This window comes from Ovis aries, chromosome 2 (assembly GCF_016772045.2).
Source record: "Ovis aries strain OAR_USU_Benz2616 breed Rambouillet chromosome 2, ARS-UI_Ramb_v3.0, whole genome shotgun sequence".
Classification (NCBI taxonomy): domain Eukaryota; kingdom Metazoa; phylum Chordata; class Mammalia; order Artiodactyla; family Bovidae; genus Ovis; species Ovis aries.
Window position 1 is genome coordinate 184152211 of NC_056055.1, and position 23836 is coordinate 184176046.

The 23836-nt window shown below is 53.4% G+C and overlaps 1 protein-coding gene and 3 long non-coding RNA genes across 6 annotated transcripts; 1 reads left to right on the forward strand and 3 right to left on the reverse strand.

Annotated features, from left to right (window-relative positions):
• Positions 1-243: 243 nt before the first annotated feature.
• On the reverse strand, positions 244-5355 carry EN1 (engrailed homeobox 1). Its single transcript, XM_027965030.3, has 2 exons — positions 4416-5355; positions 244-1346 (listed from the first exon to the last, which is right to left on the reverse strand). Exons 1-2 carry the CDS (start codon positions 5311-5313, stop codon positions 1030-1032), a joined length of 1215 nt encoding a protein of 404 aa, XP_027820831.1. The 5' UTR covers positions 5314-5355; the 3' UTR covers positions 244-1029.
• On the forward strand, positions 3393-22861 carry LOC132659321 (uncharacterized). Of its 3 annotated transcripts, none has more exons than XR_009599622.1 (5): positions 3393-3518; positions 15942-16209; positions 17378-17514; positions 18039-18111; positions 18725-22861. It is a non-coding gene; the product is annotated as an uncharacterized LOC132659321 (long non-coding RNA). The 3 variants fall into 3 exon arrangements; XR_009599621.1 differs by lacking the exon at positions 3393-3518 and adding an exon at positions 4912-5016; XR_009599623.1 differs by lacking the exon at positions 3393-3518 and adding an exon at positions 11993-12129.
• LOC121818550 (uncharacterized) lies at positions 8185-11692 on the reverse strand. Its single transcript, XR_006058516.1, has 2 exons — positions 11207-11692; positions 8185-8464 (listed from the first exon to the last, which is right to left on the reverse strand). It is a non-coding gene; the product is annotated as an uncharacterized LOC121818550 (long non-coding RNA).
• On the reverse strand, positions 16114-17399 carry LOC121818721 (uncharacterized). The gene is made up of 2 exons (XR_006058791.1): positions 17286-17399; positions 16114-16891 (listed from the first exon to the last, which is right to left on the reverse strand). It is a non-coding gene; the product is annotated as an uncharacterized LOC121818721 (long non-coding RNA).
• Positions 22862-23836: the final 975 nt, after the last annotated feature.

The following is a 23836-nucleotide window of genomic DNA, read 5'->3' on the forward strand; positions in this document are numbered from 1 at the left end:
GGTCTCCTTTGAATGCTATCAGAGACCAGGCGTGTTCCGCCAGACCCTCCAAACCCGGGCCATCCCCGGGTCCGAGCCATCCCTATCACCGCGCCCTCCTTGTCCCCTATATTCGTTGTGCGGTGATGGATCTTAAGGCCTGGCCAGCCTCGCGGCTCCGCGCCCGGTGTGCACCCGCCTTGCGCAGGGCCGCCCTGCTTCTTCGCCCTTCCCCAGCCCGCAAAGAGGAGGGCCGTCAGGCGCTCGTGAGCACAGTGTACACTTTATTTCAGACTACAGGTTTCTGAACATAATAAAATCTTTGGCTTGTAGCGGCGGTTCAGTCTCGCAGTCTGTGGGGTCGTATTTCTCAACAAGTCTCCAGAAAACGAAAGGGTCGGGGGACAGGACAGACAGACGGACAGAAGGGGCCGGGGAGATGGGGGGAGGGGGAGAGGCAAAGGGCAGACACGCGAGGAAACACACTCTCACGCACACAAAGAAAAGTCCCAGAGAAACGGAGGGCTAGCGATGCGGGACGGGAGGCACCGGAGAAGCGATAACATTCAAAAGAAAACGAAACTGGGCCGGGGGCAGCGAGGCGGAGGCGGGAGATAAAATAATTATAATAATTATAATAATTATAACAATAATAATAAAGGAGATTAATAAAAAGTCCAGCAAATAGAGATCGCTACACATAATTCTTTTCCTTACCTGAAATTAAATATATACAAGGTCGTAAGCTGTTTGGCTAGATAGAGCTTTAAGGAGTTCGTAGTTTTCGTCCCTTATACTGTGAAGAGAGAACTGATCTTATTTTTCAATAGCACCTGTCTGAGTCTTTCTCCCTTTTGAAAAAAAGAAATGTCTCGTTCCAATGTGACTCTCCATTCTGGGAACCTCTTTCTCTCTCTTTTCCCTGTTGCTCCCTTCCTCCTTTACGCTGATTCTTTCTCCCCGGGGCGTGGGGCCCACACGGCGGCGGCCGCGGTGCCAGGAGGGGGCGCGGGTGCGGCGGCCGGACCGCGCGGCCTCTGCCGGCGGCGGCTACTCGCTCTCGTCTTTGTCCTGGACCGTGGTGGTTGAATGGTTGTACAGTCCTTGCGCCATGAGGTGCAGCGCCAGGCCGTTCTTGATGCCCGTGGCTTTCTTGATCTTGGCGCGCTTGTTCTGGAACCAGATCTTGATCTGGGACTCGTTGAGGCTGAGCTCCTGGGCCAGCGTCTGCCGCCGCTGCTCAGTGATGTAGCGGTTCGCCTGGAACTCCGCCTTGAGTCTCTGCAGCTGCTCGGCCGTGAACGCCGTCCTCGGCCGCTTGTCCTCCTTCTCGTTCTTCTTCTTCTTCAGCTTCCTGGTGCGGGGACCTGCAGCATCGGAGGTGGGGACAAGGGGCAGAGGGCAGGGGGGAGAGGGCAGAGGAAGCCGTGAGAATTGCGGAGCGGAGCTGGAGGATCTCCCCCCGAGCTTCTGGGGCGATAGCAGAGGCCGTGCAGCCCCTCCCGCCCATGAGCCCCTAGATCAATCTGCTGGCTACTGGGGTTGCTGGGCTCCCCTCTGGGAATCCTCTGGGATGCCAGAAGGGTCACAGAGGAAAACTGGCCTGCCGAAGTTGTGTATGCACCTCACACCCCAATTCAGAATAGACCCAGCCGTGATAGGCTTAAATCATAGAGTCCAAGATGGAAAGATATTTGGAGCCCTATCAGGCCCAACCCAGAGTTGGAGGTCAGGGGCCTGCTGTCTTCACAGCTTTGGCACAAAAAGAGGCTCAACACTGGAGTCATGAAGACTGGGATAAGACTGCCCTGAGGGAATTGCCAGCCTGCAAACTATTTTTCTCCCCCTCCTCAAGAAGTGCATCTATACCCATACACCTACAATAAGACCACATGGGCTTGTAGCTGCGGACTCCAGAAAACAAGGGGATAAGGAGGGCTCCCTAGCTCCAAAACATTCAGCATCTGTTCTCTCTACCTGCTCTTCTTTCCCTCTGGCCTAAAACGAAGCCCCTTATGGAGTCCCAGGAAGACACTGTCCACCTGCTTCCTGGAAAGGGGAGAAGAGGCCTTCTCCCAGTTGTATGCCTTACCCACATGCCCAGGCCCCTGGGTTCTCTGCTTTGTCCCTTGAATGGTACCAGTAAGAAAGAGAGGACCCTCCCCATCCTATACCCAGTGGCACAGGCAGGTCTCTCTCCCTAGTCCTTCGGATACAGAAGCTGCAATTTCAGGACTGAAAACCGAACGACAAAAGCAAGTCAGAGCTGTCTTTTCTGCCCACCTATGGTGATCTGCAAGAAAACTGCATCCCCCTCCCCACATCCAGGAGCAAAACAGTGACAGAGGGACAGAAAGGGTGGGACAATTCCAGCAAAAATCTGTGCTATGCCCTAAGATGGTTATAGGAAGAGGCGACATGAAACCTTCCTAGGAAAGTGAATTGTCCCTCAAAAACTAGTCTGGGAAGAGGGCTGGCTATGAAGCCCAGCCCTGAAGAGAGGAGGAAAAAGAGAGGCCTCCACAAGTAAGTCTTCTCTGGCATTTACTTGCTGGGCCCTGTCATGATTATGGGAGCTTCCCGAGCTGCGCGAAGTCCCTATCTGGCCTGTTAACCTCTAAAATTGTCTGGAAAGAAGGGTCTGCACCGGCATCTCCAAACCTAGTGGCAGAGGGGTAAACCAGGCAGCTGGCCTCTGGGGCAGTCCAGCGCCAGGGGTCACCAGCTGTCCTGTGACAAAAGAGTCCAGGCCTGGCCGACCACCGCAACTCAAGACTGGGTTGAGGTTCCTCTCCCTCAACTGCCCCTGCAGGATTAGAAACCAGCACCCTGCCTCCCCAGGTTTGTAAGAAGGAAAGCAGCCAAGAACAAAGACAAGGCCCACTCCTGAGCCCGATGCAGAAAGCACTGGGAGGCGGGGTGAGGGGCCAGGAAGGCCTTGGTTTAGGTTAGTAATTAGCTGGTCGAGCAGAAGTGGCCCAGGAAATGTGTGCAACCTCAGAAAGGCCCCATTGTGAGACGGGCATCCCTTAGGTTGTTAGAGCATTGTTGCAATTGTTTTGTTGTTGTTGTTGTTGTTACTGTGTGTATGGGTGCCCTTGCAGAGGCATGAACACTTGTAATAAAATCGTAGCCTCCTGGCCAGCCTGAGCGGCACAGCCTGACAGCTCAATCACTCTATCCATCAGGCGAGTCAATCAAAGCAGCTTTTCGGAGGTTCAGGGAGCCCGATGTGTCAATAACGGGGCTCGAGATGGCGGGGGCTGATAGCGCTCATCGATCCGCGCCCGGCCAGCAGCGGTGGGAAGTCAGAGACCACTCGGAGTGGAGCGCCACACGGCGACGCCAGCCCGGCCTCCTGCCAGACCCAGGCGCGGAACCCCAATCGTAGACCAGAACCCCTGCCGCCCTCCTCGAGGCGCCCATCAGCCTCCTGGGAGCTGCGGTCCCCGGAGGCGGGCAGGCCACAGCCTCCTCTCCAGGGGCCTCGTGGCTGCCCCTGAGTACCTCTCGGCCTGGGGTTCTCCAAACTCAAAGAGGTATGTGGGGAAAGGCCAAAGGAAAATTGAGAAAAATGGGCCCATGGCTGGCAGAAATTTGCTAACGGGCAGATGTACGGAAGGAAGGAGTGAAAAAAGGAAGGGGCAGGGCCCGGGAGGATGTGCCAGGCGGCCACGGAGAAGCTGAGGTGGGGGCTGGCTCTCATGCCCTCGGCCCAGGTCTCTGGCCTGAGCCTAAGGTATTTTCTGTCCTCTCCCTCGTTTATCTGTCAGTTCCAGAGAATCGGGAGCCAGGGGCTCTCGGCACCCGCTGTTTCCGAAACCGCCTTTCCCTGGATTCTACCCAGGCGGGTCAGGCCCTTTTGGCTACCCGGCTTGCCGAAGAAGGACAGCTATCAGACACGTTTCTCTTTCTTCCTGTGTCTCCTTACATCTATCTCTTTGCAAATGATCTCTCCGCAGAAAATATCGATACAGTGTTTATGTCTGCAACGACACAAAGCGAAGATAATTTCTCTAATCAAAGCCTTGCTCAGTTTCGGCCTCCGCAGGATTTGAGACCCAGATCGCTAGGCCCACCTTCCCGCTGATTCTAAAAACCCCTTTTCCTGGAAGAAAAAGCAATGACTGATTGGGTGTTTACTAAGAATAATAAAGGTAAAACACAAAGAAGGCGAGAAGGGCTCGGAGTTCAAAATCGAAGGATCCACTCCCTGTAACCCTGAGCCGTAACCTCCCAGGTGGTAGTCGCAGAGCCCGGGAACGCAAAACTCGGTATAACAGTCGGTAGTGACTGGAATCGAAGGTGAAAATGAGAGAGCAGGCGTGAGAAAAGAGAACCCTCGGGATCCGGCCCGCACGCTCTCCCCAGCCCGGCGGCTGAGAGTTCTACCGGCGTCTGCCTGTTCACCGCGCAGCCTAGGGCTGGGTACTCACCGGAGGACGGGCGATCGGAGTAGCGCGTGCAGTAGACCCAGGCGGGCCACACGAGGGGTTGCTGCGAGTCAGTTTTGACGACGGGCCCGCCGTTGGCTGAGCCCATTAGCAGTATGGCCGGGTTGCTGTGCTCCGGGTACTTGGCACCCTGCGCACCTGGACTCCCCACGCCGCCTCCACTGCCACCGCCGTTGTCCGAAGGCTTGGCCGCTGCTGCCGCCGCCGCCGCCGCCGCCACGGCCGCTGCTGCAGCCGCTGCCGCCGCCGCCGCCGCCGGGTTCCCAGCTTTGGACGCGCCCGCGCCGCCGGCGGTGGCTGGCGGGGAGCCGTCGGGTGGGCCACAGTTCCCGTCCGCGGTGCACAGGAGTGAGGCGGCGCCTGGCGACCTCGTACCCAGCGGGTGGACGGGGTCTCTACCTGAGCCGGTCTGGCCTCTGTCACGCTCGACCCGGCCTCCGCCTGTGCCTCCTCCGGCCGCCGCCGCCGCCGCCACCAGGAGCTGCGGCGGCGGCTGCTCCTTTTTGCAGCCGAAGTCCGGCCTCAGGATGTTGTCGATGAAAAAGTTGGTGGTGCGGTGCAGCTGGGCCGCGGGCTGCGGCTGGTGAGCAGGCGCCGCGAGATGCTGCTGCTGCTGCGGCGGCGGCGGCGGCGGCGGCGGGGGCGGGGGGTGCGGGGGGAGATGCGGGTGGTGGGCCAGGGGCGGCAGGCAGGGCGCCGTGGGCGGCGAGGGGGGCGCAGGCTGTGGGGACACCGGCACGCTGTCTCCATCGCTGCTGCTGCTGCCGCTTGCGCCGGGGCTGAGACTCAGGGTGAGGCTGCCGGGGGCCGCCGCCACCGCCGCCGCCGCGCCGAGGCCCGAGTCGCGCTGACTTTTAGGTTCCGGCTGCTGTTCTTCCATGCTCGGCCGCCCCGCCGCCTCGGCCGCCGCGCCGGCCCCCGCCCCCCCCGCCTCGCTCCCCACCCCACTTTGCCAGCGGCCCGTGGGGGTGTGCGGAGGAAGGAGGCCGGCAAAGCCCCAGCGAAGGCACGGGGCGGGTGCAGAAAAAAAAGCCCAGGCGCCTGGCCTGGATCTCTCGCTCTTATCGAGCAGATCTCGCTGTCTCTCTCTAATTTGTAGATATCCAGATATGGAGACACTTGGCTATTTCTTTTTTCTTTCTGCAACCAGAATCAATTTGTTTTAAATGGGGAGTAAGCCACGGCTAAAAATAAAGAAAAAAAAAAAACAGGAAAGGAAAAAGCAAGAAAAAAATCTCCAAGAATTTTTTTTTCTTAAAGATAAAAAAAAAAAATAGTCTTTAAAGTCTAGCCATTTTCCTAGGCAGTAGTGAGGGGTTTGACTTCCCCGAGTGTCACGCTCAGCTGTGCCCAGAGCGCGAGGCTGGCAGCGCCTTTAATCGCCTTTGCTTTTTTTGCAGGGAGAGCGCGTCTCCGCCAGCGCCGGGGCTGCTTTTTTTTTTTTTTTTTTTCAAATCTCTGACAGCTCGGATCTTTGCTCAAACTCTCTCGCTTAAAAAAAAATCACCCAGGCACACTTTTTGCCTTCAAACCGGAAGCACGTGAGTCAGGGCCGCACGTGTGCGGGGCCAATGGCGAGCCAGGACTCGCGCTGACACCCGGGCCTCGGCCCAATAGGCGCGCGCGGGACTTTGCGGATAAATAATCCGGGGGCGGCGGCCGCGGGCGGAGAGGGGGAGCCGCGGCGCGGGCCCCGTGTGTCCGGCCCTCCCTCCCTTATCCGCACCCGAGCCCCTCCCCCTCTTTCAGGCCAGGACCGAGGAAGGGGCAAAGGAGACCGAGAAGGGGTGGATTGCGGGGTGTACGCAAATAGACAACTCCATAAACAACTTGTTGGAGAAATGCAGAATTATGAGTGCGTCCGTACAGGCGCAGGATCAGGAGGCAGCGGCATCGGCTCTTTTGGCAACCCCCATGCCTAAGAAACAGCCGTTTATTTTCTCGCTCTAGCTTTTTCTTGCTCGTTATTAAGGGTGAAAGAGTGCTATCACTGTCGGAGTCTGTGTGTATATGGTGTGTGTTTGGGGAGTGGGGGGTGTGGGGTGGGGAGAGGTGAACCGAGGGTGGTCGGAGACGTGAAACAGACGTAGATTTGGCTACTTTCAGTGGAGCGGTTTATTTTTCACAAGTAGCAAACGCCAGCGGCCAGCTGCGCCTAGCTAGGTTTGTAGGGTTGTAGTGGATGTTGGCCGGCTGCACTGCGTGCCCTTCCCGGGGTTTCCGTACCCATGCCCTTCCCTGGCGGGACCTTTGACAACCCCTAGGAGCTGTCCCGCCGCCATTAAGCCAGGTCCAGAGGGCGCGAGAGAGTCCTTTTCTGGCCGCCAGAGTCGAGCGGTCCGGGCACCTTACAGTTGTCCTGAGCCAAGTAAGTCAGGGTGCGGATACCCCCGAGGCCCTGGCTTTTGAGCTCAGGGAAACCTCCGTTTTCTATTTCCACGCGAAGTGAAATCCAGCGGATAAAAGTACTGCACTCTTGGTATTTGCCCTAGCCAGCTGGACAGCGAATTTCCCCCAGTAGCCCAGATTTTCCTGGGATTGTTCCCCAGTCCTTAAAGGCCCCTTCACTGTAGCCCTGAATTTTCTTATCAGTTTTTTGGGGGAGGGAGGAACTGCACGGGCTCCCGCCGCTCCCACGCTCACGGAGATCTGTCTCCAGTCGCTGGCTCTTCTTCGCTGTTTCCTTGTCGAGGCACCCCGAAGTTTTCCCACTGCCAGGGACAGGGTAGGGGAAGGTGAGGCGCTGAACATCGGCGGGGTTTGGTTTGCCTACCAAGGAGGGCCGGGATCCGACCATGTGGTGAAGCATAGAAAAACTCGGGCAACTGAGGCCTCCGAGAGGGTGTTATCACGGAGCTCCAGTGGGCATCTAGTCGGAACCGCCATTCTTAACTGGGGCGATGGAGAAAGGATCTTTTTGAGGATGTTGTCTAACGGAAGCATGCAAAATAATCCTCCTGTGCCCAGAAAAGTCACAGAGGGTTAGGAAGAGAATAAAACGAAAATCACAATAACCGGAACCCCCGCACTAACCGAAGTTTCTCACAAGGGGCTAGTGGAGAGCGGGAGTTGGTATTGCTAGCTGCATCTCCGGGTCAGCCGAGGGTCTTCCGATGCTCGGGGCTTTTGGAATTCTAGCTGGACTTTCCCAGCGGTTCCGGGGCGGCGAGAACCACTTTCCCGAAGCGCTGCGCTAAAGCAGGCCCGACGTGATCTCCTCAAACCTCCCAAGTCGTCCCCCAAACCCACCTGAAGGTCTCCCGGGTCCTCCTCAGTTCTGCACCCAAGGGCTCCCCGAAATCTCCCTGTGCCCCCACCCATTCTCCCCGAAATGGGTGTGGGATTATTTATATTTAAGTTAGCAAAATTGAAATCTTTATCCCGCAAGCGAGCGTGGGTACTTAATTAAATTCTAATTAGGACACTATCAATATCCTATTTAGCCGCGTAGCTTTTGTGCGCCGCGGTCCCTTTCAGCGCCGTAAATAGGGTCTCGACGCCTTATCTCGCCTGCAGGAGACGCCTCGAGAAGGGCTGCGGAAGATAATTTATAGGTTTTAATTACTCTTCATTCCGCCTGATCAGCTTGGCGTTCATCACAGGCCTGTGAATAAAACCCTGGTCAAAAGCTCTGTCACATCGCGCTGGCAAGACGCTTAATCAAAGTGAGCGGCCCCGCGCGCCGCGCGGCCCGGCTCCTCCACGTAATTTCCAGCCAGCTGATAAAGCCAGCTGAATAATGCGGCGGCCCTTTGGAGACACCATTTACAGAAATGACTTTATTGACGGCTTAACGTCGGTAATTCATTTTACCTTTCATGTAGTGGAGCCCGGATTTGTTACAGTAATGGGATGATAAATGCACCCGCGGCCCACGAGCTCCGGCTGGATTAGGCGGTGCTCCTCGCGCTGGTTCGTCCCCCCACCCGCAACAGCATCCTCCCCCAGGCCAGGCCTCCGCCGACGCTCCGCATCCAGAGCCGCTTGCTCTCCGAGACCCCTACCAGGGCCCGCGCCGTCCTCTCTTCTTCCTGAAAATGAAAATATTATTGGGAACTTGGTGTTAGCGGGTTGGTGTCCTGGCAAGCCTAATAGTAGGGTGTCACAGAGAGCAAATGTTGATCCAGGTGGGTGTGTGAGGGTCCAGAGGTCTCGGAGGGTGCCCAAGAATGGACATGTGGGTGATGAAATACGGGCAGGGTGAGTTGTGTGTAAAAGCCTGTAGGTAGAGGGGTTAAGTGTGTGTGGAGCAATGTGTGTGCAGGTGTGAGTGCACTTTTGTGGCAGTCTCTTAAGGGGTACTGGTTTGTGCCTTTTCGAATTTCTACCAACTTGATAGATGTCCAGGAAGGGGTAGGCTATCAGGAAGCAGGTTGGGAGAATTTTCGCAAATCCAATGGAATCCTTTTCTTCAAATGTCCTCTGCTCCAGGGCCAAAGATATGGAAGTTCAGTTCTAAGCTGTGCCGCTCCGCTGGGGCCAGAGGGCTCACAGAAGGCCACTGACATAGCTATATCTATGCAATAAATTGACTGTCCCCGAGTTCTGCCAGCCCACATAGAAGTGGTGAATGATGAGAAAAAAAAGGATTTTTAATGCCAAAAGGAGCATTTCTTTTCCTCACTTCACTGAAGGGAGAAGGGAGCTGAAAGAGGCTTTCAATGGTGGAGGGTGGGGTAAGCAAGACAGGGACCCCTCTCAACCCTCCGTCCTCTCTCCTGCTCCCAGACTTCCTCCACTGAATCTAACTAACCAGGGCCTGCCACTGAGCGAAAGGCACCTGATCAGAGGGGAAGTGTTTGTGTGTTTGGGGGAAGCTAGAGAAGTTTGGGGACCATAAGTAGGAACTGAGTAGTAGTGGAGGCTGGGATACTCTACCTTTGTTTTCCAATCTTGCAGAAACCACTTATGGATTTGGAGAGTGTCCATGACTATGGGGGAATGAGCCTATATTCATGTCTGCTGCTTGTGCATCTAAGAACCAGAGACAGGAATGAGTCCATAAAAGCTTTGTATGTCTGTGTATTTGTGTGCATGGCTGGAGGCTAGCGAATGTACACATTAGTGTGTACACCTGAGTCTGCCCACCAGCTGGGTGCAGTGAAATGTATTTGGTGAGGGCTTTGGTGTATGCTGTGCAGAAAAGAGAAGTCTTCCACCATCCCACATTTCCACAGAACTTTAGATTTCGTTTAGGCAGAGACAAATGTCATGGTCCTGCCTGCTTCCACCTGTCTTTCGTGGATGGGTGTGAGGGGGAGAATTGTGAAAGAAAACCTTGCAGCCTGGCCAGCCGTGCAAGCGTTGGGCCAAGAGTATGAGCGTGTTGCATGCACACGGTGGTAATCGCATTTCGAGTGTAGATCAGATGGCGGTGGGGCCTCGTGGCGCGGGACATGAATGAGTTGTCGCAACACAATAGCGCACAGCCTTCCTACGGGGACTGGGTGACCAGCGGTTTTGTTGGGAGTGAATGCGAGGAGATCTCTGCTACAAGTGCCTCGGTATTATTATGAGCCGGAAGGTCAGACTATACATCGCAGGTCCCCAAAGCCTATAGACCTTGGGAAATGTGGGGCCTCGAGCCACGTCATTGTACCTGACAGTCCTTTCAATAGACTAATTCAATTAGCACTCAGGAGTTTTGGTCTTCATTTGGAAGCAATAATAATGTAGGGGGTGAGTGGGTGCAGGGGGATTCAATGGGTATTGGTTAGGGATCCTAAGCGATTGTACCCGAAGTTTGAAGCGGGACTAGGGGAAGCAGGGGAAGGGATAAAGCTGAGATGGGGGTATGTGGGAAGCAAACCATAGAAATAAAATGCTCTGTTGACTCTGAAAATTGGGGCAGCTGTTTTGTTTATAGAGACCCTGGAAGACTGGAGGAGGGCAGGGGATATTTCTTTATTTCTGTGTGCAAGACGTGTGTCCACAAATGTCCAGACTCCTAAAAAGTCCCCCAAAGGCCTGCTGTTGGAGGTGGTCACCTTTGAGGATTTCAATATTTGAATTTATGCACCCATCATCCTGCCTTCCCTCAGGGTTTTCTCCCTTTTATGGGAGGGAGAGGCGGTTCACAGCGTGGACTTTTTGTTCTAGAAACAGTTTTGGTTTCGGGGTGCTTTTACCCCCTTTAAAGCTGGGTAAGCAGAGAAAATGAAGCCTTTTCTCTGCTTGACTATGGGAAATGGGGGAAACATCTTTGGCGATTCCCGAAAATTGCTGACACAGTCGACGCCGGATTCCCGGACACCGGGGTGCAAACACCAGACCGTCGCTGCGGGCGGGTTGACTTGTCGACTTAGGGCTGGATCAAGGACTTGGGGAGAGAGATGGAAGGCCCCTTGGCACAGATTACGGAAAGGAGCCTTTACCTTCTCCTCTGTATCCCCAAACCGCCCTCAAGCTGTACCACACGCCGCCCCCCTACCCGGGAGCCGGGGATTTTAGAGCTCACGGCTTCCGAAAGCAAGGAGATTATATATCCTTCTCTCTACATTTTTCTTCACTTTAATCAGACATCCCGCCTTTCTCCTTACAAAGAATTCCACCCAAACCCCAGAACCGAAACCCTAATGTTCATCCTCACAGCCCCCTACACCACCACCCCCGCCTGAAAAGAAAGCCCGGAGTAAATTCAGCGGCTACACTCGAATTTTCTTCACCCCTTTATTTTGCTTTTCGCCCTCTCTCACTCCCTCCTCCTGCCCAGAAGGTTCCCAGAGCTTGGCGACCCCAGGCCGAGGAGGCCTGCTGCCCACCCAGGTCCCCACCTGTCCGAGTGGCGGCTCCCGCCTCCATCAGGCTCGGCGCGGGTCGGGGTCCACACTGACTGGCCTCGAGCGTGTGCACACCGGTGGGTACGGATGTGAGAGTGCGCGCGAGGGGGGGCCAGGGCGGCTTCCGGGTTCTGCTGCCACCTCCCCCGCCTCGGCTCAGTCCATGCTCCCCGGGAGGTCAGACCCAACTCCAAAGTTAGGAACAACAACAAAAAAAAACTCAAGAAAACAAAATACACGTACGTCATCCGAGTCCTTTGCATAGAAGAGCCCATACGGCTCCAAAATCGCGGTCTCCGGCTCGCCCCAGCAGGCATCCTTCTTCCCTTTACTCCTACAGGGCTAGACACTGGTCCCACGGCTCTTTTGCCGCTGGCCCGGGGAGAGCAAGCAGAAGTCGGCGCACCAGGCTCTCGGCGCTCGGGCTCCCGGCCAGCGCCTCCTCGCCGCCCTCCCCACCGGCCCCCGGGCGCGAGCCAGGCCGCGCCCCCCTTTCGTCCACTGGGGTGCAACCTCCCCGACCCCCTTCCTGGGGAGGGTGCGGGGAAACTCCGGGTTCCAACCGAGATCCGCGCTGCTGGCAGCTGGCGGGGAGGTGAGAGAGGGAAAAGTTTGGTCCTCAAGGGAGGCAGGTGGGGAAAGGAAGTCCACCGAGCCTGGGAGAAGAGAGGGAAAGAGGGAGAGAAGCCGGGTGCCTTCCCTCACCCCCCGAACCGCCCTCCCCCGCCCCCGCCCCGCCACCTCCTCGCTCAGACTGGATCTTGTGCCGGTGAGGTGCGGGGGAGGGGTCACTACCAGGTCTCGGCCTTCGGGGCCACCTTCCCTCTCCCCCTGCTCCTGCAGAAACCAGAGCTGGGGGGCGACGGTGCAGCCGGGCGCCAGCGTGTTTGTACGTGACTCTGTGTGAGAGACTCCAGGTGAGTGCGTGTGTACGTGTGTGCCAGCTGCTCGAAAGGACTGTATGCATTTCTGTGCCCCTGTAACCCTCGCGTGGTCGCGCTGTGTCCGGGTGTGCACGTGTAAGTGTCTGCATGGGCTCTGTGTCCTGGCTGCGCTTGTGCCTGTCCATGCGTAGGTCTCCCGGGGTGCGTTTGTGTGCCAGCTGGGAACCTGAGAGCAACTCCCTCCCACTGAGGCTCCAAGTGAGGTGTGTGATAGAGCAAGGGGCAGAGGGCTCTAACCCCAAACCTCCCACCCCATCACATCTCCCCCACCCCCGTCATTGAACTAGGCAAAGGCAAAGGAAGCAGTTGATAAATCCTGATTAAAATAGCCACTGGTTTTCTGTTTCCCACCAAAACCCACCAAAGCAATCCCCAAACCCTAAGTCCTCACTGGGGGAAAGAGTGGCAACATGTGGCAAGGTTAACATCACAGGGCCTCAGGGAGAGAATAGTCTGTAAGCCCACTCCACAGATGAGGCAACTGAGACTCAGAGCGGAAAGGAACTAGATCAGGCTGCCGCTGGTATTGGGAACCTTGGACATCTGAGTTTTGTCCTGAGGCCTAAGTGCCAAGTGAGAGCACAGGGGACAGTGGTCTCCTTCCCTGGGTCTGCCAACTCCATTCAATTCATCTTCAAGTAAGGTATATTCTTTCCCCAGACTGTCTGTGCGGTGGAAGAGGCAGCATCTCTAGGGGTTGGGAAAGCAATGGGAGGCGAGCGGGAGACACAGTCCGTCCTCTCTTCTGTCCCACTGGAGGGCCTTAAGGTTCCTGCTGCCTTTCCGGGAGGGACGAGGGGTGGGGGTTCGCTGCTTCCTCTCCACCGCCATTCGCCTTCAGAACTTTCCAGGCATGAATGATGCTGTTAGGGATGGGAAGTCAGTGAGAGGCAGGCTGGCCTCAATGCCAGGAATGAAGTACGGGGGAGGAATGGAATACCGACCCCAAAGCCATTCCAGGCACGTCCCTCCCCTCCCGCACAGAGTACGCCCGCCCCAAAATTGTTATGCAAAGGAGTCAAGTCTGTGATCTTCTGGCGATCAAAGCGGCAAAACCAAATATTAGAAGAGAAGTCAATAATGGATGAGCAGACTAAGAAATCTATCTCGAGGACAATTATCGTCGCAATTGAAAAAAGCTCTCGGCTTCCCTTACTCCCCCCCATCCCATTCCCAATATTTGGAAAAAAAAAAAAAATAGGCGGAAGAATGGGGCCTGGGGATAGTGGTAGAGAAAGGCAGCAGCCCAGCTTGCGTGAAGGAGCGGGTTCGTGGACGCGCTTGTTGAGGGGAGATAACGCCCCCTAGGGGTGACCCTGGTAAGTCCCGGTGTTGTCTCTGGGCCAGTGAGCAGAGCCTTGCCCTTTGCGCTAGAAGCTCTTTAGCCTCTTAAAAGTGTGGTCACTCTGAGCCGAAAGACTAGAATCAAGGTTTCTAGGGTCTTTTCAAACCTCCGGCACGAGCCTGAGCCCCTCTGCTGGACCCCTTTCTACCCTATTTCTTTCAAGAGGGACCCTAGGCGGGTTCTTAAGGCAGGGAGCAGGGTCCTAGGAGCGGGGGAGGATTCCCGGCTGGTTTTCCTGTGAGGAACGCGCCACCTATCGGTGCTCTAGGAGAACTGCACCTGTGTTGCTCGGGTAGAGGAGGCTATGGGGGAGAGGTTTGACCTGAACTCCCAGGGCCGGGAGATTCAGACCGTTTCCGGACAGTCCACACCAGACGGGGGAGAGACAAGATTGCAGGAAGGGGATCCTTCACGGAATCCCCTCGCCTCGTGAGAGCTAAAGCTGTTTGCTCTGTGATTCCTAAAGCAGCAAGCACCTGAGCCGGAGTAGGATGGGCAGTGCGTTGGGAGTCAGAATTGGATTCTTTGGACTCCTCTGCTATGCGACCTTGCGAGGGTCCCTGGCTTTCTCTGGGCCTGTTTCCTTATTCATAAACTGAGGAAATTGGATTAGATTGATCCCTTCTCGACTCTGACCTTGAATCTAACATTGAATCTAAGAAGTATATGTAGACGTGTGTGTCCTGTGTTTCTATTTCCAGCTCTTAATAGATTCTGGACTTTTATATGCCATTTATATCCTAATCTCTTATATGTAGCTGCTTCAATTAATATTACTGTTTTCTCAGTTGTCTGGGGATTTCATTTGCGTGGGATCAGGATGCTTCTTGGTGGCCCGAATAATCTTGATAAATGCCTGTTTGAAATGAAGTCAGTCATGTCTGACTCTTTGAGACCTATGGACGTAGCCTGCCAGGCTCCTCCTTCCATGGAATTTTCCAGGCAAGAATACTGGAATGGGTTGCCATTTCCTTCTCCAGGGAATCTTCCCGACTCAGAGATCGAACTCGGGTCTCCTGCATTGCAGGCACTTTACCATGTGAGCCACCAAGGAATCCCAAATGCCCATTTACTTAAACCTTTTTTAAAAAAAGAAACAGGAAAACTTCAGTCAGTTTACAGTGTGGACATGGCTGGGGAGAACGGGTGTCACAGAGCCAGGGAGAACATAATGGATGTTCATGTGGGAGCCTTAGGAGAGAAGACCCAGGACCCCGGATTGCAGTCACTGTCAGAGAGGTCAAGGAAGAACAGAAGCTAGACCGGGCTAGAACAACGGGCCAAGCCATGGACACTCTGAAACTCCTGGGGTGGGGTCGGAGTAGCTCCTGACCGGAGGCTCCTAGATAGAGGGAGCAAAAAAGGCAGGCGTTGAGACCAAAGGAGGATCGCTCAGACCTTAAGCCACTTCTCCTAAAACTCACCATGAAATTAATAAAGAACGGAAAGAAGGGGGTGGGGGGCAGTATTTTCCTCTGGTTATCCTGAGAAAGCGTGACTTCTGCTTGGAATTTCGGGTTTGTGAAACTGGAGGGAAGGGAAAGTTGCCCGCTGTGGGTGCTTTTTGAAAGGGCCGGCACTCAAGCTTGGGGCAGCCTGCCTGCGCCCAAATTAGACGTGCCAACTGGGGCGCTCCGGAAAGGTCTGCACCTGACCGAGCAGCAGGCAGGGCCCGCTAACCTCCTCTTCAGCTTCCCAACGGCCAGGGGCGGCGCGAGGCTGGATCCGCTGCCTGTTAGGATGGTTGGGCGGGGGCCACGCTTCCCCTCCCCTGGGAATAGAAACTCCCCATGGGACACCCAGAAGGGCTGCCTCTTTGAATCTGGGACCCTTTTCATTCTGGATGGAAGGGACGTTTCTCGTCTTCCAGTTTGCGTGTCCAAGAATCGTTCTGGGCCGCCGGCTCCTCGGAAGTGGAAGCGGTGAATTTCAGCGTTTAAACAACCCGCGCACATTGAGATTCAGGGCCAGTGGTTAAAGTTCTTAGTTGCAGGTGGAAAAATCAAGGGTCTGGTCACCTGTCCTTGTGAACCCGAACCGAGCCCTTGGTGTACTTGGTGACCTGGCCCTGACGTCCTGGCGGTCTGTACGGCTCGGAATTTTTCGAGCTGCACTCAGAGGCCGGCGAAAAGTTCGCAGTCCCGGTTCTCGGCAGCGCGGAACTCACATTGCTTGTGACACGGGCGCTTTCCCAGCCTCTCAGATCTGACCCATGGACCTTTGTGCCCTCTGGCTTGGGTGCTGAGGCCCCGGAGTTGGTGGCCACCCCGTTAAGCTATGTCGGCCCAGGAAATGCGAGCTCCAAGCCTGGGCCTACCACGGCGCCACCGCGGCTGCAGCTGTGGGTTGAGCACGGTGGCCGCGTGATCGCTGTCGCCCAGCCGGACCGAGGGGCAGCAGGGACTCAGTGTTCAACCCACCACCTCCTTGTCTTTCCCAGGTGGACCAAGAAACCCAGATTTCAGGAATCACAAGTTGCCAGACAAGAGTGCTCTGCGAGGAGCTGATCGAGACGCGGGAACTTCGGCGGCGCTGGTGCGGAAAACGCTGGCTCCAAAGTACACAGCTCAGATTTGCCTCTGTGGAGGGACCGACAGAAGAAAAAGAACGGATTCATTTTGCACATTTCATTCAGATGTTGCGGGTCTACAAAGCCATCCGGAGAGACAGAGAGATAAGGAGAGAAACAAGGAAAGCGGAGAATGCGGGTGAGGGATCGAGATGGGGGAGAGAGGGAAGGAAGGGGGCAAGGGGAAAGAGACAAACAGATGGAAGGTCCGCTTAAGAGGAGGTAAGGATGCTGAATAAGGGTATCCAGCATACAGCGGTGTGCTTTGGGAGCAGCTCTAAGCTCTTCTTCGGGGTTAGTTCATTTAATGCTTACAATAACCTATTGAGAAGTGTGGCACTGCTTCTCCAACTTACAAAGGAGGAAATTGAGGCACGGAGAGTCATAACGTAGCCCGAGGGGATGCTCATAGCAAGCGGAAAACGAAGAGCAGAATTGATCCCCAGCTCTGGGAGGAGCGGGGGAAAGTCTGTTCAGGGCACCCAGGGAGGACGGGGGTGTTATTTTCTCCGCACGGAGGCGGCCTCGATGATCCCAGACGCTCTAGCCAGGCGGGACTCTTGCAGGCTGCGGAGCTCCTTCCGGTGAACGTCGGCCCGGCCTTCTGAGTTCGCTCCGCGGGTAGGCAGATCTCTCGTCCTTGCAGGGACTGGAATCCTCTGCAGGGAGATGACCTTCCGTTTCTGTCACTCAGACAGCCCCTCCGGGTGCAGCGCAGTCGGGCAGCCACTCATTGAGGGTATTGGTGCTCTTCGTGCTTCTGAGCTCAGTGACCTCGGAAGGGGCCCCGCGTGGACTCATTCTTGGTTGGCTGCAGCGGGCTGCGGGGGGAAAAACGCTGGTCCTGGCAGGTCGAAGCTGCTGGGAACCCTCACTGCCGACTCCACCAGCCCAGCCCGCACCTTCATTTTCAGTGTCTAGTCTCGGCAGCTGGCTGCCAGAGTGATCGCCAACGCCCAGTGTTTCCCAGACTTGCTTTCCCGCAGCAGGTGGGGACTCTGGCTGGGGCATGCAGAGAGCTTGAGTCCCGCTGAGAGGACGAGTCCTCAGGCTTCCCAGACCTGAGCCTCAAGTGTCCCACCGCCACTTTCGGATGTCCCTGGGCCGGTGGAGGAGGACAGTGGCAAAACCCGGGTTCCACAGCCATTCCTAGCCATCATCCCTCATCCCTCGGGATTGCTCCCCTCCCAGGCTCCAGCAGCCCTTCTTACTCACCAGGATGAGGCTGAGGATGGAGAGGGAAGGAGGGGACCTAGGCTCAGAATTGACAGGAGATGGGCGTCCACTCCCCTCTACCTTGGCTCCAGGTCCTCTGCAGGCCAGTGAGAAACTCTGCCGTCCTTGAGAACCTTCAGCTGGTGCTACGTGGAAGGGGTTGTGCTGATGGTTGGCTCCAACTCACCCAGGCCCTGGTGAAAGAACTTTCCAGGCAGAGGAAAAGGAGGTGGGCTCTCAGCTTGCTTCAGAAAAGTGCAGGTGGGCTGAGAAGAGGGGGCTAGACCCCAGAGTGCTATCTCCCTCAGGTAACCGCCAGGACTTTTAGTCTTTCAGCCTTGGCTCCCTCCTGTTTCCCTTTCCCACAGCTTTGTCCTTGAACCCAAGGAGCAGAGCTAGAGGCTTTGCTGCAAGGTGTCTGTCACTGAGGGGGCACCTTTGATTTCTCCAGACCCCAGCAGGGCTCTCAGATGAGGAGTGAGCAGAGAAGCCGCCCCTTTCATAGCCCAACTCTGAGGCCCACTGGCCAGCAAGAGACAGTGCCCGCTGGCCTGCACCACTTTTCAATTTTGACAAACCTAATTAGGACTTGTCAAATGCTAAAAGTCTTCCTGTTGAAGGCTGTCTTAGGTCTGGAAATCACAACGCTGTAAATTTGCAGTGTAGTTGAGATTTGGCAAGAAACTGAAGGTGTCAACAATTCTGAATGAATGTGATCTTGAACTGACATGGGTCTTTTTTTTTTTTTGGAAGATATCTGAACCTTGAGCCAAAATACACCAAAGAAGAGGTTCTCCTCACATCCTCTACCTCCTGGAAGTTACAGGTACCTTGACTGTGGGGACCTAGGGGTTGGGAGTACAGAATTTGCAGGGAGTATGGGAGGTTATTTATCTTCCCTAGGTCATCAGAGAAGGAAAGCCAAGAGACAGTGCTTCCATCCCCCTTTCTCCATCAACCTTTCGCATTTATCCCCTCACCTCTCCTGCCTGCCCCCGTCAGTCTCCCAGCTATCAAGTGCAGACTTGACAGGAATGTTGCAAGGAAAAACCAATTAAACGGCAGTACAATGCTTTGGAAATATTAAGTGTCATGTAAACGCCTAATGCTAATAATAATCTTGATGGTGGTAATTATGTGCCAGGAAGCACATCCCAGACAGCTCAGCGCTAAACCCCAATGTGCATGTCTGTGAGAATCCCAGGGAACACCCATTCTTTCTGCCACAGAGCCCCAGGTTTGAGTGGCCAGGTGGAAGGTGGGAACTCCTTCCCACTCCAGGTCCTGCTCCCATCACCTGGGAAGCAGACTGGGCTTAATCCTGGCTGGGAGTCCTTAAGTTACTTCACTCTCTGACCCTGAAGTCCATCACCTGTAAAATGGGAAGTTGGTGATTCCCAAGGTATGAATACCCCCATGTTGGATTCTGCTTCTTTCAGGCTCTGACCGGCTCCACGGTGCACTCAAATCAAAGTCTGACCTCTGTGAGCTGGACGTCTTCCATCTTCCAGAGCTGGCTTAAGATCGAACCATTAGGGGGATTACCCTGGTTACCCTTCATGTTTAAATAGAAGGATGTCCTTAAACACATCTCCCTCTTTCTCTGGACTCTCAATGGGAGGGGCAGGAGGTTTCAGGTCGTAACATTTTTCTAGTTTGATGAAACACCAGGCCTTCTCCAGGGCTTAAATTTGCCTTATAAGGTCATTTCACTACCACCCGTCCCTCAGCCCCATCCTCTCCCAATCAGAGCTTCCCCACCAGTGCTGGGCTGGAGATATGGGGTGCTGATGTCTGCCAAAACCAGTGGAGGCTCAGGGGGCAACAGACTACAGTGACTCATGATTGAGGGTTTTGGGAATTTCCACCAGAAATCACTGGGCCTCTCAAGGGTTTTGAAGAATCAAAACCTAGATACTTTGCTGATACTTCTCATCCTTGAACTTGCCCTCATTTTATTTCTCCGTGACTTGGAGAATAGGTTACAATTTCAGGCTTTTCCAGCTGCCATTTTTTGTCAGTCCTAATTTGGTTGGATTTTCAGGGTTTTTTTGCTATGTGATGACATACCCCTCCTTGTTGGAGAAGAAAATAGCTGACTCTTTTTTTGTTGTTGTTATTCAAAGGAAACAAATTCTTGTGTAGTTAAGCTTTTAAAACAAAGTACTTTGTACTGTTTAAGCTAGGCTTCAGTAACTCAAAAACACCTTACCTTTAAAACTAAAACTTTTTGCAGATTAAACAGAAATAGGTGGTTTCCTAGGTATCTTTTTAATAGGAATGCTGTTAACAGGGACAGTGTTAGGCTTTGGCATTTAGGCTATGTGATATTTCATGGTCAAAATTGAGGAGAATCACAACATCAACACTGACAACACACACACACACACACACAACACAAACGCACAGGTAAAAGGAATTCTGGAACTTGCCATTTCACACTTTCTTAGCTAAATATAGGCTTTGCTGTTTATTTCTTCCTTATAATGAGAAGCTGGGTGTGCCACCCCATGGACTATACAGTCCATGGAATTCTCCAGGCCAGAATACTGGAGTGGGTAGCCTTTCCCTTTTCTAGGGGATTTTCCCAACCCAGGGATTGAACCCAGGTCTTCCGCATTGCAGGGGCAATCTTTACCAGCTGAACCACAGGGAAGCCCAGAGAAGTAGATGACAAATGTTAGCTCACACCACCCATTGATGACAGGCAGAGACTACCTTCCAGGCTAGTCAGTGCCCTTTCTGCCACACCATCCTACCTGCTACTTCTTTGGATAAGAAGGCAAATCCACATGCAAAATCCCGCACAGTCCCCAGATGTGACCCTGTGTGTGTGTGTGTGCTTAGTCGTGTCAATCATTTTGCAACCCCATGGACTGTAGCCCACTAGGCTCCTCTGTCCATGGGATTTTCCAGGCAAGAGTGCTGGAGTGGGGTGCCATCTCCTCTTCCAGGGGATCCTCCTGACCCAGGGATCAAATCCGAATCTCCTGCATCTCCTGCATTGGCCCTTTACCCTGTGCCACCTGGAAGCCCCAGATGTGACCCTGCTGCTGCTGCTGCTGCTGCTAAGTCGCTTCAGTTGTGTCCGACTCTGTGTGACCCCATAGACGGCAGCCCACCAGGCTCCGCTGTCCCTGGGATTCTCCAGGCAAGAACACTGGAGTGGGTTGCCATTTCCTTCTCCAAAATGTGACCCTAGGAATCACCAAATCCTACAGTTCAAAAATACAGTTCTCACACTGACCTGCCAACCCCACAGCCAACCTTGAAGGGGTACAGGCAGTTCCCAGGCTAAATTGTACAATTCCACACCCAGGACAGTGGGACAGTGAACCGTAAGGCCCACTTCTTCACCCCTGGCTTATTTTTTGAGTTCAGGCTGTACCCCAGTAATCACCTCCAGTGAATGAGAGTTGTGGTCTGGGAACATTTAGGGGCAAATGAGAATGAATACACCTATGTGTAGCTTTTCAGCAAGTTTGTCTTGTTGTTGTTTTACTCGGTCCCACCCAAGAGAGCCGCATCATGAAGAATCTGTTTCCAAATTAGATAAGTTACCAAGCAGCTACCAATAAGTAAGACACACTTGATATTTCAGATAAGTTCTTAGCAACTGCTTCTGAGTTAGCTTTTTTTGGCTTCCTGAAGATGTTATTCACCAGAAAGCGTTCCCTTCTCCAGGAATTTCATGGAAAAAAAAATTTTAATTTCTGACTTTTGGTTCCCTTTGGCTGGTAGGAGGGGAGTGTGGGGCACAGTCGAGGTGATGTGGTGGGGCCAGGTTCTAGACCACAGGGAGAGAAATAGGATGGGGTCTGGGGGCTGGGCAAAGCAGCAATGTCTGTGGGACACGGGCCTCAGCTCTGTGCAGCTTCCCCATACTACCATGCTAGCACACTAGCTTTTTTTTTTATCCTTTTCACTCACTGCCACCATCCTTTTCATCACTCAGACTTCCCAATCTTTTTTCAGCATCTGTATTCCTATAGTGGCTGCTGTGTTTACTGTGGGCTGTGGGTACCCAAGCATTTTGTTTAATAATGTTGGTTAATTCTTTTGAAAGCACTCTGATCTGAGCAGTCTGATCAGGGAATGGGGCTTCTATTCCAATGTGGCTGCTACTGCTAAGTCACTTCAGTCGTGTCCGACTCTGTGCAACCCTATAGACAGCAGCCCACCAGGCTCCCCTGTCCCTGGGATTCTCCAGGCAAGAACACGAATGGGCTGCCGTTTCCTTGTGGCAGGCATGCCCTTCTCCTCCTCCATGTGCTGTCAACACAATGCCAGGCAATGAAAAACAATCTCTCCAGAAATTCAGATATTTCCACACTGTCGGCTGTTTGGCCCTGGGAGCCAAAATGTTCAGCCTTTCCTCCAGATAATAGTATGTTACCAGGGCCCACAATAGTCTGGGAAATCAAGTCCCCCTTTCCCCTCTCCACAGGAGTCCTTACAGTAGACTGGGACAAAAGCCTAAGGAACCACCAGACTGAAATTCTTGCCCAACGTGGCGGTGGGGATGGGGAGGAAGTGTGAGGACATCATTCCCTTTGTGTCCGGTGGAAACTGCCTAGCACATGTGGATGAGACAACCCAGCTCAGCTGTGAATGGGCTGTGTTGGTCCAGGGTGGTAGAAGGGATGCAGGAACTGGGCTCAGAGAGCCAAGTGGGCTGGCTTTCCTCTAGCACTTCTGGTTTGGAAGCTAATTTCATGGGAAGACTGTCAAATTTGACCATCTTGAGCATTTCCTGTGTGGGTTCAGGAAAACTAACTGGGGATGGTGAAGTGGCAGAGGGTTACAGGGCCTTGAACTCTATTTGCTATGACAAGTCTCTGGTGGGCCAGAGAAGCTGCTCCTCTGTTACCCTTTCCTGTGGAGAGAAGACCTCCTGGCCCACATCCTTCCATAAACTCAGATCCCAGGTCTCTGGCCTGTGAGTAGAAAAAGAGAAGAGTGTGTCACACTTAGGGTTTAAAGGATATGAAGCCCCAAAGGAGCAGATAGAGGAATTTCAGGCATTGTCCAGCAGGTGGCAAGGAATTTGGGGGAATGCAAGCTGACTTGGTACTATTTGCTAAATTAGCCTTGCACTCCGGATGCTTCTGGGCCCCCATATGTCTCCAGTGCATGCAAGCTGCTTCTCAGAGCTGATGCACATGACCTTGTTTCAGTTCTGTCCAGCATGACAGAACCTGGCCCCCTGAGCACTTGAAGTATGATTGGTCTGAATGGAGATGGGTTGTCAGTGTAAGTTAAAGTGCAGCATAACCAACAAGACTTACTGTATAATAGCATATGGAACTCTACTCATTATCTTATAATGACCTATAATGGGAACAAAATCTTGGATATATATGTATATGTATAACTGAATCACTTTGTTGTACACCTTAAATTAATGCAGCATTGTAAATCAATATATTTCAATAAAAATGAAACACATACACACATCAGATTTCAAAGACAACATGGCAAAAATAAAGTATCTCATTAATATTATTTTATTATTTATACATTGACATGACAAGTTTTTAATTTGTTGGGTTAAATAAAATAAATCATTAAAGTTATTGTCCTCTGTTTCTTTTTACTTTCTTTTGATGTGGCTAGTAGAGCATTTAATTTACATATTCAGCTTGTATTCAGGGGTCACATTATATTTCTATTGGACAGTGCTGGTCTAAGTAAATCCTTCCCTTTTGAAGTTATTTTTGAGGACTTGCTTATTAATTTCCTTCTTACATTAGCCACATGCATGGAGGCCACTCAGAGCTCCAGGGAAATTTCCTTTCTGCTAGATAGGCACTGAAAGATCAGGAGGCCGGGAGCCCAGCTTGACTTGTTTCCAAATAATGGCTTCTGGTGACATCGTGTGGTCATTTCTTAGTACTACACCAACCACAGGCTGGGAGCAGTCCCCGTTTCCCAGTCCTGGTGTTGCCCATTGCTCGCTGTAGTCACCACACTGGCTGGGCTAATAGATCAGAAATCCTACGCTTGCAGAAGAATGTCCCCCACCTTGAATGTGTCCTGTTATCCTCTCAGCCTCCTTTCCGCTCTGCTACCTCTGCAGTATTGGGTCGACCTCACTAACCCACTGCGAGGTTCTCTTTACTCAAGAGAACAACTCTAGAAACCTCTCTCTAGAAAACAGATATTCTAGCCTGGAAACCTTGCAAAAAGTTGAGTGGTATTAGGGAAGTCTTTCTACTTCTCTGTGCCCCTTTTCCCTCATATATGCAAAAAACGTCATATAGCGGATGACCTCTAACCTCAGCTCTGGCTCCCCAAATCCTCTTTGGTGGAATGGACTCGACCCCTCACAGGTGGTCACCTATAAGAAAGGGCTTAATGTGAAGTTCAGGGAGGTGACTTAACACAGAGCAGAGGTAACTGACCATGAATACAAACACAATTGTGTCATCAGTGAAGACCAAGTCTTTACATGTGCTATCTCATTTAATGCTCACAAGCATCCCACAAATTAGGTATGAATACAAAAGGGTAAAGAATCTTCCCACAATGAGGGAGACCTGAGTTCAATC

Bases quoted from the DNA above. Each gene is read 5' to 3' on its own strand.
- EN1 (XM_027965030.3), bottom strand. From the start codon at position 5,313: ATGGAAGAACAGCAGCCGGAACCTAAAAGTCAGCGCGACTCGGGCCTC. The intron at 1,347-4,415 runs GTGAGTACCCAG...CCGATGCTGCAG, and splicing joins CTCCGATCGCCCGTCCTCCG to GTCCCCGCACCAGGAAGCTG.